The 21187-nt window shown below is 38.7% G+C and overlaps 1 protein-coding gene across 1 annotated transcript in view; it reads right to left on the reverse strand.

Annotated features, from left to right (window-relative positions):
- Positions 1-21187, reverse strand: part of LOC144970436 (guanylate cyclase soluble subunit alpha-2-like) — a 201999-nt gene that overhangs the window by 133469 nt on the left and 47343 nt on the right. Inside the window, exon 2 of the mRNA XM_078910071.1 lies at positions 11003-11936. Coding sequence (XP_078766197.1) covers positions 11003-11608 — 606 coding nt within the window. The 5' untranslated portion in view covers positions 11609-11936. The remainder of the gene's footprint in view (positions 1-11002; positions 11937-21187) is intronic.

Consider the following 21187-nt stretch of genomic DNA (forward strand, 5'->3'; position numbering starts at 1 on the left):
TTTTACCTAAACGCATTGCAACAATTAAATGGGTAGTCACTTAAACTATAATTAACCCCTGGCTTTTACGGTTTTATATTTTCATTTATATTACGTGCGATCGTGTGGAGAAACCAAATAGTCTGATATTCATCCGCTTGACTCGATCCAGACTTTATCTCTTGGGGCCATCTCCATCAGCTATTTTCTCACATCTCAACACCACAAACACACACACACACACACACACACACCCCTTCGCGCACACACACACACACACACACCTCTTCACACACATAAACACACAAAATAAAAACACAAAAACTCACACATATACTCATATCACAGGCTGACACTCTACTAACCGCACAGGCCTGCTCATTCACACGCACCCACAAATATACACATACACACAGTCACACACACACACACGCGCGCGCGCACACACCCCCCCCACACACACACACACCCACACACACTAGGCCCCTCCCCATTGAAAGTGAGTACATTCATCCAGGGTTATCAATTATGATTAAAAGAGTCCGTCTTATTAATATCTTCGTAATGAAGAAATAACACTCCGATAATGACGTGGTGATACGCCTTGAATTAATGGTTCGCCTGTAACTAAACATTAACCAATCAGAATATTTCCTACCATTTACCCCTTGACTATAATTTATTTCCTGTTACCGAAAAGGCACAATCGGTCAGGCCCAGTCACAATGATAAAGGAATAGCATCGTAATGATTGACTTTCCATTAGTTTTAATCATGTCGGCCATGGTTTTAATACAACATACGATGACTGTGTGTGTGTCATCATTTTAAAAAATCTATGCACTGTATGTTCATTGAATGACCCGAGACTCATACTAGAAGATAATAGTAAAAAAAAGGCATCCATGTCAATAGCGTGACAGGCATAGCAACCAGAGGTCAAGGAGGAACCATCAATTCTATCAAAAGAATTCTAAAAACGATTCAATGAAGCTCAAGTTGCATTATTGCTAAAGCTCTCCTGGTGAAAACGGCATGATATGTGTTGATACGTCAATATAATATGTGGATAATAACAGAAAATGAAGTGAGAAGAAACGTAGCCATCGTAAACTGACACTGCCAACAAATGACGTCAAAAGACAAGTCTTTGGCCACAATAGAAAACAAATAGTGAGTTGTATTCAATAGTTCAACCAATGGGATCACTTGTTTCCTTGAGCTCTACTAATGACAACTCACTAGAAGCTGCACAAACCTTGAAAATGACGTCAAACTATAAGTCCTATGGGGTTTTAGTGTCAGGCTATAACATGTTAACGATGGCTACGGTAGAAAAGTGCCAGAAGTCAATAAAGAATTTTTAAAATTTCGCGGCGATGGGGGCTCGAACCGTAGCCATCGTTATGTTATAGCCTGATACTGAAATCCAAAAGGACTGGCAGCTTGACGTCATTATTTGGTTTTTGCACCGCTTAGTGAGTTATCGTTAGTAGAGCTCATGGAAACAATTTGTTTTATTGGTTGAACTATTGAATACAACTCACGATTTGTTTTCTTTAGTGGCAAAAGACTGGCATTTTGACGTCATTTTTTGGTCAGTATCAGGCCATAACTTTACGAAGGCCACGCTCGAACCCACGACTTTGCTGATACGACAACTCCACTGACCGTGTGTCACCCATGGCCTCAAGAAGTCGGGAGAGGGACCCGGGATAGACACTACGTTTGAAACCACTTTTTTTTTTTTTGGAATGGTGGATGGCGTCGACTGTATGGTGTCCCTCTCACTGCCAGGCGTAGTTGTCGTCTCAGTAAGGCCGTGGCGTAGGTTCGAGCGTAGCCATCGTTATGTTATAGCCTGACACTGAAATCCAAAAGGACTGCCAGTTTGACGTCATATTTGGTTTTTGCACCGCCTAGTGAGTTGTCGTTAGTAGAGCTCATGGACACAAGTTATTTCATTGGTTGAACTATTGAATACAACTCACGATTTGTTTTCTTTTGAGGCAAAAGACTGGCATTTTGACGTCATTTTTTGGTCAGTGTCAGGCCATAACTTTACGAAGGCCACGGTTCGAGCTCCTATTGCCGCGAAAAAATGTTTATTCTCTGTAAAATGTATATGTCTTCTGCCACTTTTCTACTCACTTCATTTTTTGTTATACGTCAATGTTGTGCGGCTATTTGGTCAAGTGATATAACATCGGCCTTCGGATCAGAAAGTCCAGGGTTCGAGTCCCGCTCTGAGCGGAGCGTAGTTGACGCGTTGTAAAAGGCTCTTTACTCACATTGTCTCACCGTGCGCAGGTGTATAATGAGTACTTGGCCAGTAATTGTAATATCGCCTTACATGCGACATGTCTCGTCCTACGTGTTAAGCGTTGCTGTTGGCTCAGGACCCCTTGTAAAGCGCAATGAGCACTTTTAGTTGATATTGCCTAATATAAAAGCTCAAGTTTCTTTGTTGTTTTTTTTTTCAATTGAACTTCTTCTTTATTGAGAAAAGTAGTCCTGAAGAACCATGTGGCCCATGGAGCCGAAATTCATCCTGCTCTCTACATCGCGAAACGGACAATAATAGCAACTAATTGCTATCCTTCGAATAGGACATTAGACAATCGCAAAGTACTTCCCACAAGATCAAACGGACCCAGCTACCCTATCACTGCTGGGTGAACAAGTGAGTCAGAAAAATCTCACCAGAGACCAAGCCCGTGCGCTATGTGGTCTTGTGATATGACACGCGCTCTCGGATCGGAAGGTCCTGGATTCGAGCCTCGCTCGGCGCATAGTTGAGTCCTTATAAAAGATACTTTACTCACATTCTCTCGCGTGCTCAGGCGTAAAATGATTACCTGGCCGTCAACAGCGTTGTCTCTGTCGGAAAATTTGTCACCAAACAGGCGTTATGTCTCGTTCTACATGTTACGTGTTGCTGTTGGCCAGGGACTATTTGCAAAGCGCTTTGAGCACATTTAGTGGATATAAGGCTATTTAAAAGCTCTAGTTTTTTAGGGCGTTTTTTTTTAATTTTTAAAAAAGATTTTATATGATGTGTAAACCGAGTGCTATACCAACTAAAATATCGGGGGGCCCTGTTTTAAGAACCAATGCATTAAAACGTTATATTAATTCAAAAATATTATGATATTAGTAACCTAAAATGGTTTTCTACTACATCAACCTTTTAACACATCAATTTAAGCCACTTAGAATTGAGTCTTGAAAACGTTACAAGCATTCTCATTGCTATCCTTCGAAACCAACGATTTCGTCATTTGTCCTGCAGTTTAAAGCTTCTTTAGTCGATAAAATTGCTTCCCACAAATTACTGAATAAATTGGTATTTTCTCTATGTTCCTCAGTAAATTTATTGTAAGTGTTTCGATAATTACATAGCGACATTTTTGTTGGTAGCGTGAAAGGACTGAATGATGAATTAGATTTCAGATTGTAAATGTTGTAGACACGAAATAGTCGGAAAATGTCCATTATCATTTTTCCTAATATTTTAAATTGTGTATTCCAGTTAAGAGTAACATTGTCTGCTTTGTGGTATAGTGGTTTGCACTCGGCATGAGGCTTGTAGGTTAAAGGTTCAAATCACGCGGCCATTAGAAGTAGTACTCACATGCATTTTCCTACCATTTAAAAAATATTACGCCCTTCCGCGTGGTAAATCGTAGGATGCCGTTGCCTTTCCGTGAAAGAATATAGAAAATCTATTTTTTTTTAATATGTCTGATGTCAACAGAAATATATATATATATATATATATATATATATATATATATATATATATATATATATATACTTGAGAGAGAGAAAGGGAGAGAGAGAGAGAGAGAGAGAGAGAGAGAGAGAGATATGAGTGTGTCAGGCTATACTTTTATACCTGATTAAGTATGCGGAGAAATCCTGAGTAAATAACTTCTTCCAGAACTCAACAGCTAAGTGGCGTCCAAATTGGGCGGAACTCGGACCCTGAACATTAAAACTTACCCAGTGTCACATCATTTGACGCTAAAACAAAAAAAAGCTGCACGACGTCAGCCTGAATTCACATCCACCATTTCTCAACTCTGGGTAGTCACTGGTCACGTGTCAATGGTACATTTTCCAATCTGACTAATTAACCAGTTAACTGCCGTTGTATTGTAAAGACACATAATATTTTATAGCAATGACTATGAAAAATGTTTTTTTCTCTTTTTGAGGAACATTTTTGTCTAAAATCAAAGCCCTATCTCCACTGAGTAAAAATGTTTTTGAATTTTGAATATCCATTCATAAATAAACAAATTATGCAGTTTCAAAGGTGTCATTTATTTGGATGACCCGCAAAGAGGGAAAAAAAACGCGAAAATATTTCGGCATTTTTTTTTCGACCTTTGGTTGTATCTTGCGTAATAAATGGATTAAAAGATTGAAACTTGAAGAGCAAATTAGGATGGTGTTTTGTAAAGTACGGGAAAAGTACTCGTCATATTCATATGAAATTTTACAAGCAAAAAGAAGAAATGTTCATGTATTACCTTGTCAGCGACAAAACCTCCACGCCCGGTAGTTTTAGAAATATTTTACTCCAAAGAGTAAAAATCTATTTTTAACGATCTTCTGGTAATCGCACGAGTTTTGTCGCTTGACATAATCTAAAATGACCTTTTTTCTAACTGTGTGCCAACTTTCAGTCATATTCAGCGATTAACAGCGTCGTAATTAATTTTTTAAAATAGCATATACGAAACGGCTTCGTCCCATATTTTGACGCGAATTCCGCACTTCGTGAGCGAAAAAGAGGCCCAAAGATTTGTGCGGGATAGTCATTGCTATATTTTAGCCAGAAAACTCGTCCTTCGAACATCGATCGATTTAAATGATCGTCAACTAGGCAAAAAATTCTCAATCCTACCATTCAAAGGTTTTTGAGTGTTTGAAAGATGAGGGTCATTTAAATTTATCGATATTTGAAGGACGGGTTTTCTGGCCAATTTTTTAAAATACGTGTCTTTCCAGATTTTTGCAGTCAACTGGTTAATCCGATAACCTACGCATTAGAATAAATATAGAATCCTTTCCGTCACAATTCCGTATAGATAGTATGAAGTTGACGTCACTCAGGTCTTTGTTATTGCTTTTTTTTTGCCATCCGCGTTTATGAGCAATTCTCACTAAACTGTATGAACCAGACAGATTTGTATCAAACGGCACCCTTACAATTAAGACCTGAAAGACCGCAAGTTCGGCTAGGACCTCAGCTGCCACAAAGCTAAGACTTATAACCATAAAAAGATATTGTGGTTTTCCTTTGTTAGTGGCGATGATGAATAATAAACATTAAAATACCATCTAAATACGTACCCTACTATTTAAAACAGAATAAATCCGACTTACTTGTGTTATCAATATTATAGGTGGGACTGGAACTTGTTTCATTCATTAATTATAGTATTGTGAAGGTTATATCATTAGACAGCAAAACGAGCCACTAATCACTGCTATTTAATAATTCCAAGTAATATGTAATGGGGAAATCATGGGATTTGCAGACCTCTATAATTTAATTCTAATTAATAGGGCGATTCTTGGCAACCTATGTAAAACGCTCGCGTGGTGTGGAGAATTAGATATTACATAAAATTTTCTTAAATACAAAATGTAACCTTCATCTTAAATATCACATTACAGGGGTTAGGTTTTTCTTTGTGTTTTTTTTGCTTCATTTTTTTTTCTTTTTTTTTTGGTTGGTTTTTGTTTTTGTTTTTGTTTGAATGTTCTTTAACAAAAAATATTTGTTTTTTGTTTTGTTTTGTATTTGTTTGTTTTGTTCTTTTATTTGTGTTGAATTTTTGTGACAAACTAGGGTTCAATTTCATCAATCATTATTTGAAGTGAAATTTTCCAAGCCAAACTTTTCTTTTAAATAAGATTCTTTTCTTGACTGAGACTTTCAGATAGCCAAACGAGTGAATAATTATAGCAATGGGAATCTTGTAGATACATCGAAAATGTGTCGAAATGTGCAAAACTGTTTAGGATTAGGCCAATTGGATAAGCAAAACACTTTTTTTTTAACAAATGATAAAGGCAAATCACAGCGTTTCTATTACTAATAATGCTGGGAGGAGAATAATTAGTAACCCAACGCGCCAATCTGGTATATGTCGGACGTGAAGAGATGATGAAAATTTCTTCTAAAAGGAAAATGCGTTGAAGGGGGGAAAACCAGAGTTGTCACCCTTTTTGGAATTTGTGTGCTTGCCCCCATTGCAGGGGTCTGAGATTTCCCTCTATTGATGCTATGCAATTAAGTAAAATAATAACAACATCCGCCAACCATATAAACCGTATACACGTACAAAATTATGTGGAACCTTTAACGTTTATAGTCTGATTGATAGAATTTAGTGAGAACAAAGAGCTGAGTGACGTCACTTCCGTTCGTTCTATATCGGCAGAAAAATGACAACAATAACTCTATAAGTGGTTGTATTTCTTCCACAACTCTACAGAGGTTTCTAAAAGTGAATATATTTGGTTTTTCCCCAGTAGTCTCTATTTGTCACAATCATTATTATTCGTATCATCATCATCAACATCATCACCATCATCATTATTTAAGTGGAACAAAGTTGTAAAACAGCAGGAGCATGGTCCATAATCAAATACGTATTTGTCTCTATATATAACAATAGTGATAGGAATAACTATTCGATAGAGAGAGAGAGAGAGAGAGAGAGAGAGGGAGAGAGAGAGAGAGAGAGAGAGAGAGAGAGAGAGAGAGAAAACGACAGATTGGTGTTGTCTATGGAACATCCTGTTGGTTTGAATAGTTTAAAACTGCCCGATTCAATGTTATGCTATGAATAATGGATTAAACTAGGATATGTCAGTTTAACTTTTAACTCTTTTGTGCCCGGGGGTGGGTTAGCCCAGTTACTCTAAAATCATAAAATCTCCTAAAATGATGTTGACCTAGCGAGTTAAACCAGTTCTGCATACTATGTTAAAAAAAATAAAAAAGGTCCCAGGTCTGAGTGTTTTAGATGAGGCTCATTTAAATCGATCGATATTTGAAGGACGAATTTTCTCAAATTTTTGATACGTGTCTTTCTAGAGCACGGCAGTTCACTGCTTAATACCATATCCAAAGATAAATTACGGTGCCCATCTGTGCGGCTATGTGGTCTTGTTGTATGACATTCACTTTCGGATCGGGAGGTCCTGGGTTCGAGCCTCGCTGGGCGCATAGTTGAGTCCTTGTTTGGAAAATTCACTTTACCACATTCTCTCACCTTACTCGGGTGGATAATGAGTACCTGGCTGTTAATATCTGTTTATTTATTATTGAAGAGAATTGATGTAACCGATTATTTTTAACAGATTAGATTAAATTGAGCTTTTATATATAAATAGGACAATGTCCACTAATGGAATCACCTTAGCTTAATAATATTGTGTAATATATATATAATATATATATATATATATATATATATATATATATATATATATATATATTCTTTTATTAATTGTTTCAACAATAAAGCCACGATAACGCTTTGAGGCGATTAGTCACATTTCTTCTGATCTAATGGGGGTCCCGATAGCTCAGTTGGTAGAGCGCTCTTCTTGACAAGGAAAGGGACTGATATCGATCGCGGATGAAGTAGAATGGGTTTGTTTGTTTTTGTTTTGTTTTGTTGGGTTTTTTTTTTTTTTTTTTTTTTTTGGGGTTTTTTTTTTTGGTTTGTTTGTTTGTTTTGTTGTTTTTTTTTGTTTGTTTTGTTTTTTTTTTTGTTTGTTTTGTTTATTTTTTTTTATTTATTTTTTTTTTTTTTTTGGGGGGGGGGGGGGGGGGTTCTGACTCTCCTGTCAACCCAGCAGTGATTGAGTAGCTGGGGGTATTAGATCTGGTAGATAGTACTGTGCAATTAACAAGCGTCCTATTTAAAGGGTAGCAAGCAATTGCGATTGTCCGTTTCACACCAGCACCTTGGGCCTAATGGCTCTGAAGGACTACTACTTTTTTTTTTTTTACTTAAACTCGATTTTCTTCACCTAGATAATACCGGATTCACGCGGCGTGTCACAAAATGAGAAATTGGTGTGTTACGTCAGCGTATGACGTATTCATGACGTATGCAGAACGGTCCTAGAAGTGCACTGCTTTATTATAGAGGTAGGCTTTAACAAAGATTCGTGACCTTTTTAACATTCATGACCACGACTACTGTCATTGCACTATAAGAACCCATATTATATAACGGGATGGACGTAACGATATGATTATTCTCTCACTCTCTCTCTCTCTCTCTCTCTCTCTCTCTCTCTCTCTCTCTCTCTCTATCTATCTATCTATCTATCTATCTATCGATCTCTCTCTCTCTCTCTCTCTCTCTCTCTCTCTCTCTCTCTCTCTCTCTCTCTCTCTCTCTCTCTCTCTCTCTCTCTCTCACCCCCCCCTCCCAAACACACATACATACACATAATCACTATACCCCAGCTAATTATAGACAGCATTAACAGACACGTTGACTTATTTCCAATAATATATGACGTAAAGCCTCAATCCACTATTAGATGACAGATAATGTTATGAAGAAAATTGGTTTAAAGATAAAATTCCAAAAATGACTTAAAATAAGAGGATTTACAGGGAGGGGTTCTTATGTTCCTTTATTGTCCTTTATTATTTCCGTTTATATGTGGATGTATTTTTGTTTTGTTTTGTATTTTTTGTTGTTGTTGTTTTCTTTTTTCTTGTTTATTTTGTTTGCTTGTTTGTTTGTTTTTTGTATGTGGGATTGTATTTGTTTGGGGGGGGGGGGTGTTCGATCTTTTTTTCATAATTTTTTTTTTCACTGTTTTTCGTTTTCTGCCTTGTCAGTTTACGGAGAATGGCCAGGCCCTTGATCGAATCCCGTCTGTAACGGATTAAAGCAAGATTTACACAATAACCCAAAAAGCCATCAGTTCATGGAGTACGGTCAGACGTCATGTAAAAAAAAAGTCGAACTGCGGAGTTGACAGTTTAGTATCAAGTCTTACATCACAAGTTGTGTCCAAGCCGGAGATCATGCCAGTAAGAGGTCGAGAACGGAATAATTCCAAACGTAATTTTCTGTTGACGTCCCAATGCGGTTGCCATGTTATAACACAGGGAAGAGAGGTAATAGGCTTCAACAGTCGTGACGTCACTTCCCTCGTAATGACGCATAGTAACTCAGTAACTGGTTTTAAACTATCGGAACAATGGCGGACGTCCTTATGAAGTACTTCTCCGACGAACATAATAAATCTGATCATGTTTTTACTTTTATACATTCTGATCATATAAAATGTGAAAAAGTTCTAACCAGCATGGAGAATAAAAAGGACCGATTTTCTCTGTTAAGAACCAAGCTGCTCATTGTTGGGCTGACTTGACATCAGACTATTGAATCCTATTACTTGCACTTTATTAAACATAATAGAATGTCACATGTGCTATTTCTCGACTTTAAAATAATTTTTTTCCTACTAACTGTATCATCATAATAAGAAGAACAAATTCCCCCAGAACATGCTCGCGTAGCAACTTATCAAGTCATTGTCTAGACGACAGACACTCTTGTCACGTGACAACAGGAGTCATCCAGAGCTATAATGCTGAGTGTAGCCGGAGTCTATTCTGGTTTCTCTCTATAGCTTCAAAGGGAAATCAAAAATCGCATGCTATCCTTTGGATCGAGCCCGCCCTAGTCAATAGCAATGTTAAATTTAAGCCAAATTTAAAGGCCCAATGTTGATTGGATAGAAAGGTCAGAAAAAAAATAAAAGTTCGACCTACCCAGGACCGAAACCAATCCATAAGATTCCGAAGCGAATGCTGTGACCAAATTATGTAGCCACAAAATCGATAAAGTGGGTCACATGTTTGGTGTTGAAAGTAGTTATGAAATGGTTCCATTACAAGCACACAGCGGAATGGAATACAATATAACCTCTTTAAATGAATAAATGTATATATATATATATATATATATATATATATATATATGTGTGTGTGTGTGTGTGTGTGTATTGTGTCTGTGTGTGTTTGTATATATATAAAGAAGTTGATGACATGATTTCATAACCATATTTAAAAGTTGTGAAGAAGAGCAAAGTACTGTGTTATTTACATCACAGTCTCGAATGAAAATGTTTATAAATATCTCAGATATTACTGCCCTGAATGTGTTTCTTTACAGGTCTGATAACCCAGATCGTTATGGGTTCAATATAACAAAAAAGATACTGTCAAACCAAGACATCCATTACAGCTTTGTTAAATCAGCTCTCGTAACAACGTTCGGTTATCTCAGACATAAACATTTGTGCGCGTCGACCTAAACGTTTTTCTAAAAATTAGAAACTAAAAAAGAGCTGTTAATTTTGATGGATTGGTACAGGAAAACCGTTTGACGATATGAAATATCCTAAGGCTTGCAAAATGAACAACAATATATCACTAACGCTAATTGGTTGAAGAGGAATTTGTCCTTCAGAGTCATATAGCTCGTGAAGCAGAAGTTTATCCATGTTTTTATGGCGTTAAACAGACAATAGCAATGCCCTGCTTTCTATGTGCATATAATATTTTCAGTAATAATTAGCGAACTAAATATTAAGGGGGGGGGGGGGTCCCGATAGCTCAGTTGGTAGAGCACTCGCTTCACCTGCAAAGGGACCGAAGTCGATCACGGTTGAAGTTGGGATTTTTTTTTCTGCCCCCCCCCCCCCCCCCTCCCGTCTACCCAGCAGTAAATGGGTAGCTGGATCCGTTAGACCTGGCGGAAAGTACTTTGCGATAGACTAGTGTCCTAATCAAAGGGTAGCAAGCAATTGATGTTGTCCGTTTCACGATATAGAAACCGGGATAAACTCCGGCTCTTTGGGTCTTACGGCTCTGAAGGAGCTATGTGAAAGTTCACGTTTTAACATGACAACACTTTGGGGGATATTCCTCTTGGTGAATGAATGCAAATTTACTTACCGAGGGCATGATAAGAGTTCCTACTCCTTCAACAAGTAACGTGACATCAACCTTCCTCTCCCCTCCCATATCACTGTCTCCCTCAGACCACATTGAGGAGGTTGTGGAGATGTTACTGGTTTTCCTTAAGCGAGGCGATCCTTCTCCAGATCCGTAATTACTAGGTTCCGAGTTAGTTTCGTCCAGTTTGAGGCTGCCACTGCCGCCATCTTCTTGTGAATGCGTAAATTTGACGTGGTTTGGGTTAGACGGGGACACCTTCCGGTTCACCAAGATTGGCGTCGGGGATATCTTGCGCATGCGTCGTTTGTCATCCGACTCAGTCGATAGCGTTCTGCTAGGGGATGAAAATGGCGAGTTGTTCGCGGATCCTGGTCCCGTGGTTGTGGTTTTGAACGTAGAACCGTCTGGACTGTTAATGGATACGCCGCCGTTGTTGTTGATTTTATCGTTCCGTTCAATAGAATGAGGGCACGTGGTGATTACCCCGTTGGAATTGTTGGTGTCAATGGTGCCGTTTTTATTGTTATTGGAAGTTCCTCCGCCATTGCTAGCCTGCAATCTGGCGAGGTCCTCCTTCATAGCCTGTTGTATCGGACAACTCATTTTTGATTGATGTGATCCTTTTTACTAGTGCTGATAATGCATCTGTGCTGATAAGACGAGTAACTTTTCCGATAGATACGTACTAGAGATAATCAAATTTATTATGAAGAGTCGTCTAATAAAGTTTTCACAACTTTGAAAAAGAAATAATATCAGTAGTCATATATTCGACAATATGCACCTTGTGGGGGGAATTGATTGAAAGCAAGTTGATAATCCAATGTAATTGGGATTTTGTCTTTGGCTACGAATAGATTGTATTTAATGAGCCAATGGTAATGTTATTTACGACATTTCGTGGGTGAGGGTGATCGTGGCGTCATGTGCTCTGGAAAATAAAATAAAACAATGTTGGATTTCTTAAATAGTTATAATAGTAATATAAATTATATTGAATGGAAAATAGCAATAATATATATGATAATGATAGCAATAATCATATAAAGATCAGAAGCCGAACCAGGCCACAATGTTGGGTCATAACATTGAATATCTGCGTGCTAAGAGTCAATAAACAAGATTTTCATTTTGGTCGTGAGTGTTTCATTTACTTTCTGACCAAGAGACATTCAAGAATAGTGAGACTTGAAACCGAGGACCTATAGATAATATGCGCTTGTATCCATGAACGTTTATAGTCGGGTTAAAACAGTTCAGAGGGCATTACTCATAAACGCGGATGGCAAAAAACAATAACAAAGACCTGAGTGACGTCATCTTCGAACTATCTATATATCCGAGGCTGAGTGTCCTATCTTGAGACCACAGAGCCTCCTTGTAGAGTCATGCCATTGATGATATGGCGTCGCAAAGTCAATGCGTGCTTGGAGACAATAAACAAGATATCCATTTCGGTTGTGAAAACCTTGAAATGTTCTATCGTTTACTCATTAATCAAGGGACAATCAAAACAGCGGGATTTAAACCCTGGGATCTACACACCAAAGGCCGAGGTTCATAATTTGAGACCACAAAGCCTTCTTGTTGAGTTATAATATTGCAGATATGGCCTCGCAAAGTCAATGCTTGCTGGAAGCCAATAAGCAAGGTTTTCATTTCGGTGGTGAGGATCGTTTGTTTAATCTCTGACCAAGGTATAATAGAAAAAAACCCAGCGGGATTCGAATTCGAGGACCTACATATCAGAAGGCTTGCATCAGACCTTAAGACCACAAAGTCTCCTTGTTGAGTTATACCATTGAAGAAGTCAAAGTCAATGCGTGCGTTGAGCCAATGATTAAGGTTTTCATTTCAGTGGTAAGAGGATTTTGAAATGGTGTTTTGTTTATTCTCTAACCAAGAGACAGTCAATAATAGCGGGATGATCGCAAGAGTCTTTTAGGGATTCTGTTTACACTGACCTGACTGTTCCAACAAACACACACACACACACACACACACACACACTAATAATAATAATAATAATAATAATAATAATAATAATAATAATAATAATAATAATAATAATAACCACAAGCACGACAATAATGACGATAACAACAGTAAAATAACTATAATAATTACAATGATAATGTTTGAGTTGATGATGATGATGATGATGATGATGATGTTGATGATGATGATGATGATGATGATGATGATGATGATGATGATGATGATGATGATGATGATGACAATGATGTTGATAAAGACGAAAAAATGTAAGGAATTGTTTAGACTTAGTCAAATTAATTTGGCTAGGATGTATTCTATAGCAGAAAAAAAGTGAAAGCAAGAAATTTTAGAAGAGCTCTGAGGAGACTTGAACGTGAACTAATAATAATTAAAAAATGAACTTCGATTTTTTTAAAATCATAAATTGTATTTCTCAACGACTTAACTTCAGTTCTCATATTTGTCGATATATTTTAAGTTCCAGGATCTGGTTCATCATGAAATAATAGATAGGTTTAGCAGATCATACGTATCACGCATGGCGGATCACGTATCACATGATCATTCTCATTATAGGTAAAAAAAAATAATGCCGCTAAGCGATTTTTACATGGGTAACGGAAATGTTTAAATTGTGACATACAATTTTAAAAGATCGCACAGCAGTACTATTTTTACGAATAATGGAATGATCATGTGATAGATACATGATACGTAATACGTGATGCGTGATAGGTATGATCTGCTAAACCTCTCTAATACCTCTTAGTGACCGCAAGTCATAAAGAAGAGATTTAGTCCTTGCCATTTCAAGAAACTATATATGTATTATCCATTATGAAACATGTAATGATAAACATAATCTCACACTTCACTTTATAACGGTATTATCTAATTAATGGGGAAAGTATCGAGGGAGGTATTAATCACAGATAAACTATTCAGTGGATATCGGGTAATTGAATAAATGCAATAATAATATTAATAATAATAATAATAATAATAATAATAATAATAATAATAATAATAATAATAATAATAATAATAATAATAATAATAATAATAATAAATTTCCCTTTATTCATCCCACAGGAGAAATTTCTCTCTAGTGCCTATTCCAAGGGAAGACCGGAATAACCCAGGAGACAGCCACAAATTGAGCTAGGGTAGCGGCAGGTGATCGAACTCGGTACCTTTCGGGTACGAAGCAAAGATCATAACGCTAAGCCATGCTGCCCCACGAATATCGCTGAATCCAATGGTAACATTAATTCATTAAAGTAGGTCAAAGATTTTGTGTAAACACGGCCAAAGAAATTAGATAATATATTTGGTCACTACACGTTGTCAATTAGGTTTCCAGCTGTTATAATGGCCAAAGGAGTCAAATATTTGCCGGACACCCTCATGAGACTGATATTCTCAATTAAATGGGCCAAATATTTCTTTTATTCAAAACATCCAAATGATATGAAGTCATTGTGGTCAGCAAACTTTGTCAATATGGCTCCCGTATTGTTAAGCTATCAAAAGGCGTCGAATCTTTGAAATATTAGCAGCCACTCTATGAAACTGAACTTCTCAATTCAGTTTGCCTATCTAATATTTCTTACTCAAAAGCGCGAAATGTGTGATCAATGTAGTCTCCACACATTGTCGATAAGGTTTCTATGCTGATAAACTATCAAAAGGCGTCTTGTATTTGAATTGGATATCGGCCACCCTTAGAAACTGAACTACTAGATTAAAAAATTAAAAGGGCCAAATATTTTTGTTCAAAAGAGCCAAAAGATCTTTAGTAAATGTGGTCAAAAACATTCCGACATCAATGAATGAACGATGATGCAAAAGCGTTGAATATACTTTATGCATCGGATATCGAACCCTTCATAATACTTAAATTCTAAATCGAATAAATGGGCCCAAGCTTTTGATTCAGAAGAGCCAATTAATTAAAGTGGTGGTCGTCTGAGGATTCGACATATATTTTTTTTTAAGTAGACCTTCATAGCAAGCAGGCCCATGAAACGGAGTTCATCCCGGTTTGGGTCAACAGCAATTGGTTGCTACCCTTTGGGTAGGATGCTTATCTATCGCAAACTAATTTCCGCCGGATCTAACAGACCCAAGTGCCCAATCACTGCTGGGTGGACAGGGGACGCGTTTGAACCCGGGATCGATCTCGGTTGCTTTGCTCCTGAAACGAGTGCTCTACCAAGTGAGCTATCGGGGCCACCAATACTGATAAAATAATTATCAAAAGGTGTCAACCATTTGTATCGATTACCGGAATTCCCATTCTTAATTAAACAGGCTAAAATTTTAAGTTAAAAATGCCCAAAGATATAAAGTCAACGTGGCTTCAAAACTCCGTCCATAAGCAATAATTTTTAAATGGTCAAAAGTTTGCATGTGTTTTACGGACACGTTTACAAGTGTTAAATTCTCAACTAACGGGATGAAAGCTAGGTCTCAGGTTTGAAAATTTCGATCGATATTGAAGGACAAGTTTTCTGGCCAAATATTTAAATACCTTTTTTTTCAAGAGCACGACAGTTAAAAGAGCGAAAATAATGAGTTAAAAACAAAACTGGATCTGGGGATTCGATACTGACAAACAACTTTAAAATGTGTCAAATATTTGTATCACACATGACACATCCCTTGAGACTGGCATTATCAATTTGGAGGGCTAAACACATTTTAAGTCAAAAAGTACTACAATGAATTAAATGTGGCCATAAAACGTCACCAATAGCGCAAACAGAGTGCCAGCTAACCAATCAATGCTGGGTGGAAAGGGATATGGGAGGTGGGGGGATGGTTTTGCTCAGGAAAAAATCTCGACTTCACCCGGAATCGTGGAATATTTCCATCAGATATCGGAAAGCCGGTGAGACTGAGATTCTCAATTTAGTATGTCAAATATTTTGAGTCTAAAATGAAATATGTATGACAACACATTTCAATGAGCTTGTGATACCGATGTAAACAACTAACAAAATGCACCGATTATTCACATCGGTATCGGACATCCCATCTGTAATCGAGTAACCATTAAGAAAAGAAAATGGTAAAAAAAAAACCAGCAAGATCGTTACCAGTATTTATTTAGTGATGGATCACCCATCTTGAGCCTGGGTACGACTCGTGCAGTGTACCTAACAACGTATTCATCCTCTTGTTCACTGTGAAACACTTAAGTGGTGATACATAGGCACAAAATTTTGGAAAATATTTTTGGATCGATACCTTATTTTAAAATGATTTCTGAGGACTGAGCTTGTGATTTAGATATGAAGTCAACAGTTCATGAACAAAATTGAAGAAGGTTTTTTTGTAACTTGATAATTCCGTTGTTATCCTTTTGATACATTGAGGAGTGTTCATTTTCTTAAAATTGTATCATGGGGGGGGGGGAGGGGTGGAGTGGAGTGGCCGCGTGGTTAAGATATTGCACTATGATCCAGGAGGTCCCGGGTTCGAGCCCCGCTTCAGGCACAACATGGGTGATTCCTGTTGACATCAGACATCTTTTTCGATGTCCTTCATGGAATGCCTAGGCGGCGATATCAATAGAAGGGCGTAATTTTAAGACTATTGGCTGTATCGTAACGAATGTAACATTGTTCCTGTAGTTGGTAAGGCGAGGGTTAAATCGAATTCACTTTTAGTCATCTGTTTTACGTAGACACAATACCATTTTGAATAGATGGGTCGCATTTATTCAGGTGGAATACGAGTTTTCCTGTTCTCTACGCCACTTCAGCCAGTACTCGTCAGAAAATAACAATATTGATTATAGTGGAAACGGGACAATCAAGGAAAACAATGAAATATTTAGAGAGTCCATTATGTGTCTCAATCACGATCGAGAAACAACAAGTAGTTAACCTATTTGAAAAAATAATTGAGCTTTTATATAGCGCAATATCCACTAAGCGTGTTCAAAGCGCATTACAAAGGGTCCCTGACCAACAGCAACACGTAACAGGTAGAATGAGCCATGATGCCTCTTAGGCGGTATTACATTTTTTTTTTTCGGACAGAGACAATGCAGTTAACAGACATGTACTCATTTTACACCTGAGTACGGTGAGAGAATGTGAGTAATAAGCCTTTTCCAAGGACTCAACTATGCTCCGAGTGAGGCTCGAACCCAGGACCTTCCGATCGAGTGTCATACCACTAGACCTCATAGCCGCACCAGTTAACTGACATTCTGTAGGGATCTCTAGCCGTAAACAATCGTACGGCTAGTGACCTTGGCAATGGTCATTCCTACTTCCGCTCTGCCTCGTCCCGAGCTGACCCGGCTCATATAAAGCCGAGTGGACCTCTCGATAGGACACACTTCTTCAGACTTACCTACGACAGACACTTCACACTTCACACTTACCGACAGAGACACTTCACACTTACCGACACACTTACCTACATACCTACACACTACACTTACCTACAGACTACATACTGCACACTTCAAGCTCTACACTAAACTATCTACCATACCATATCTGTTGCGACCATACCTATCTACCATTACGACTAACTAGATTCAGGGTAAGCCATATTTTTATACTAACTATAACTTTATCTATTTAATATATATTTTTAACTCAGTAATTCCGTGATTCACCGGCCATCTGGACCCATCCTAGCCATGGAGTCCTACAGCCAGAATACCGAGTTCTGGCAATCACGGTAGTTACTACAATGGCGTCACGAGCGAAAACTTTTTTCTACTTTTTACATTATCCATTTTATTACTTCCTACCGTCGTATTTCGTTGAATGGGATTTCGAATTTCGTTGATTTTTACCGTGTGAATACTTCGTTATTTTTCATCATGTATTTTCTACACAATAATTCTTATGAATGAATTCTGTGATATGTATGACCACGCCCCCTTCCCTTTTCTTTCAGTTGTAGGTAATTTCAATTCGTGAATTTTGTTTGATCGTGTCAAGGTCGTCCTTGTCCTTGACTCCAAGGTCACACCTGTCTGGTGACCTTGTGGACGGTGTCATGTTTCATGATTTTTTTTTTACATTTGATTTATTTTTTATTTTTTTTACTGGAAATATTTTTTGTTGTTTTGTTGTTGCCTATAGCTGTGATTGGTGATTAGTTTATATCTTTGGTAATTTTTTGTGAATTCTGGTGATTTGCTTTGTCCTGCACTTGACTTTGTTTATTACCTATGGCTGTGATAGTTGTATTCATGTGATTTGCTTTGTCCTTGACTTGACTTTGTTTATTGCTTATGACTGTGATTAGTTGAGTTCTTGTGATCTGATCTGTCCTTGACTTGATTTTGTTTGTCCAGTGCTACATTGTGATTGTGGTTACTCTTTCTATTGATTTTATTATATATCTTCAGTTATTATTTTTCTTTCACACACCTTCCTCTCCTGAGAGGAAACCTTGGTGATTTGTGAAGTTCATTTTTATATTTTTTAAAGTCTGTTTTTTTTTCTTGATTTGTTGTTTGATGATCACTCGGGCCCGGCAGCATGGTGCGGTGAGATGTTGGAGCATGATCCGACCATGGCCGCGGCCTTGGGGAGTGGTCTATCTTTTACCAGACCGTACCTATTTTTATATTTAGTATAATTTTGGTTTATTGTTTGATGGCTACTCGGGCCAGGCAGCATGGTGCGGTGAGATGTTGGAGCATGATCCGACCATGGCTGCGGCCTTGGGGAGTGGCCTATCTTTCAATAGACCATACCTTATTTTTTATTTAGTATTTGTATAATTTTGATTTATTGTTTGATGGTCACTCGGGCCAGGCAGCATGGTGCGGTGAGATGTTGGAGCATGATCCGACCATGGCTGCGGCCTTGAGGAGTGGCCTATCTTTCAATAGACTACACATGATTATTTGTATGTTGCTTGTCATGGATTTTGATTTAATAGTTCTTTGAGCATTTAAATTTTGATTTATTGTTTGATGGTCACTCGGGCCAGGCAGCATGGTGCGGTGAGATGTTGGAGCATGATCCGACCATGGCTGCGGCCTTGAGGAGTGGCCGATCTTTCAATAGACCATACATAATTACTTGTGCATTAATTTTCTTCATTTTGATTTGTTGTTTGATGGTCGTTCGGGCCGGGCAGCATGGTGCGGTGAGATGTCGGAGCATGATCCGACCATGGCTGCGGCCTAGGGAGCGACTATCCTACAATAAACAACCCCATGTTATTATTGATCATTGCTTGTGGTTTTATTGGTTGGAGGTCACTCAGGTCAGAGAGCATGGTGCAGCGAGATGTTGTAGCATGACCTGACCATGCTGTGGCCTCGAGTGACAGACCAGCCAATAGATAGTGTTAGTTCCCTAGGTTTGCTTTCGAGTGGCCACTGTGATTGGGCAGCATGGTGCAGTGACATGTCGGAGCATGTCCTGACCATGGCTGCAGCTGTGGAGATGACCACTCGGAAGCAACCATCTGATGATAGTTTGGATTCACTGAGTTTGATGGTCACTCGAGCTTGGTGGCCAGCGCAGAGAGCTGTTGGTGCATTATCTGTTGCGACCAAGGTTCGAGTTGGAGGACCTAATTCTCAGTGAATCACATGATACATATTGTGATGTTCATGCTCAGGTCGCGCACCATGGGTCAGTGAAGTGTTGGTGCACGGCATGGCCATGACTGCGACCTGGAGCAATTGCTTTGTTGTGAAGATGTGTAGATTGTTGTTATCATTAGATTACTCTGTGATCTTTACTCTATTATATACAAATGCTTCATATATTATATTTTTACATTTGCTTGCTTTGGCATGAGCTTGGCCTAATTATATTGTTTTGGCTTCATGCTTGTGCTAGTTTTATTACTTGGCTTTAAGCCCGCTCGATTTTGTTTTGTGCTTTTAGCTTGCATTGATTGCTTGCATGGCGTAATAGTTCCTTGAGGTTACACTTGCTTCTTTGTTACTGACACTGTTTCCCATAGTCTATTCTCAGAAGATTAGGATAATCGTGCCAGTGAATATCATCATGGTGAATAAATTCTAATGGACTACTGCTCTTTTGAGCAGCCCATGGATTATTGTCTCTGGGCAGACTGCCAGACAGTTCGTCCTGCCCTATCAGGAGAGTATAGATGACCAAGAAAGACTTCTGTAGTTCCAAGAACATCATTAAGTTTATGCAGCCTCAGGAAGCCAATAATTATTAATTTACACTCATGGTGCCCAAAATGGAAGATACCTTCACTGATGCTCCAGAACCCAAGGACCCTTTCGATACCGACGACCACTGCTGATATAAGAAATAAGGAAGCCTTGGCACTAGGAGACAGTGGGGATTCGAACCCACCACCAGAGTGCAGAAATGTAAAGAAGCCCCACCATCTAGACTGCATTCAGGACGAGGAGGGGCCTATTTGAATTCAACAAGCTGCCATTTGGACTCTGCAATTCTATAGCACCTACAGCAGAGTAATGGACCTCGTCTTGAAGGACTTACACTGGAACTCTGTCTTGGCCTACTTGGACGACATCTGTGTACTGGGGAAGTCCTTCCAGGACCACTTCAACAACTTGAGGGAAGTGTTCACCAGACTTCGTGCCTTCCGGCTGAAGCTCAAACCCAGGAAATGTGAGCTCTTCAGGAAAGAAACTAAACTTCTTGGTAGGAAGGTAGGAAGAAACCAGTTGTCTATGACAGAGGAATCAATTGTCACTGTACGGAATCGGCCAGCACCTACGTCATTAAGGGAATGGAGAAGTTTTTGGGCTTAGCTAATTACCACCGCTTCTTCGTAAAGGATTTTGCCGGAATATCAGAACCCCTCGCTCGACTTCTGAGAAAGAAAATTTTCATCTGGGGTGATGAGCAGCAGGCAGCCTTTGAGGAGATCAAGCTACGCCTTACTTCCCCACGGTCTTGGCCATTCCCACTACGACAGGCCACTTCATCCTCGATACTGATGCTTCAGATTGCGCCATCGGAGCCGAGTTGATTCAGATCCAAGAAGAGGAAGAGAAGGTGATTGCATATGGGAGCTTCACCCTGACACCCCTTCAGCGGCGCGATTGCACTACCAGGAAGGAGCTACTTGCAATTGTGCGCTTTACCAATCACTTCCGTCACTACCTCTTAGGCAGCAAATTCACTGTATGAACGGATCATCGCTGCCTTACTTGGCTCATGAACTTCAAGAGGATTGAGG

Source organism: Berghia stephanieae, chromosome 4 (assembly GCF_034508935.2).
Source record: "Berghia stephanieae isolate SIO BIC M18660-M18661 chromosome 4, UCSD_Bste_1.3, whole genome shotgun sequence".
Taxonomy (NCBI): Eukaryota; Metazoa; Mollusca; class Gastropoda; order Nudibranchia; family Aeolidiidae; genus Berghia; species Berghia stephanieae.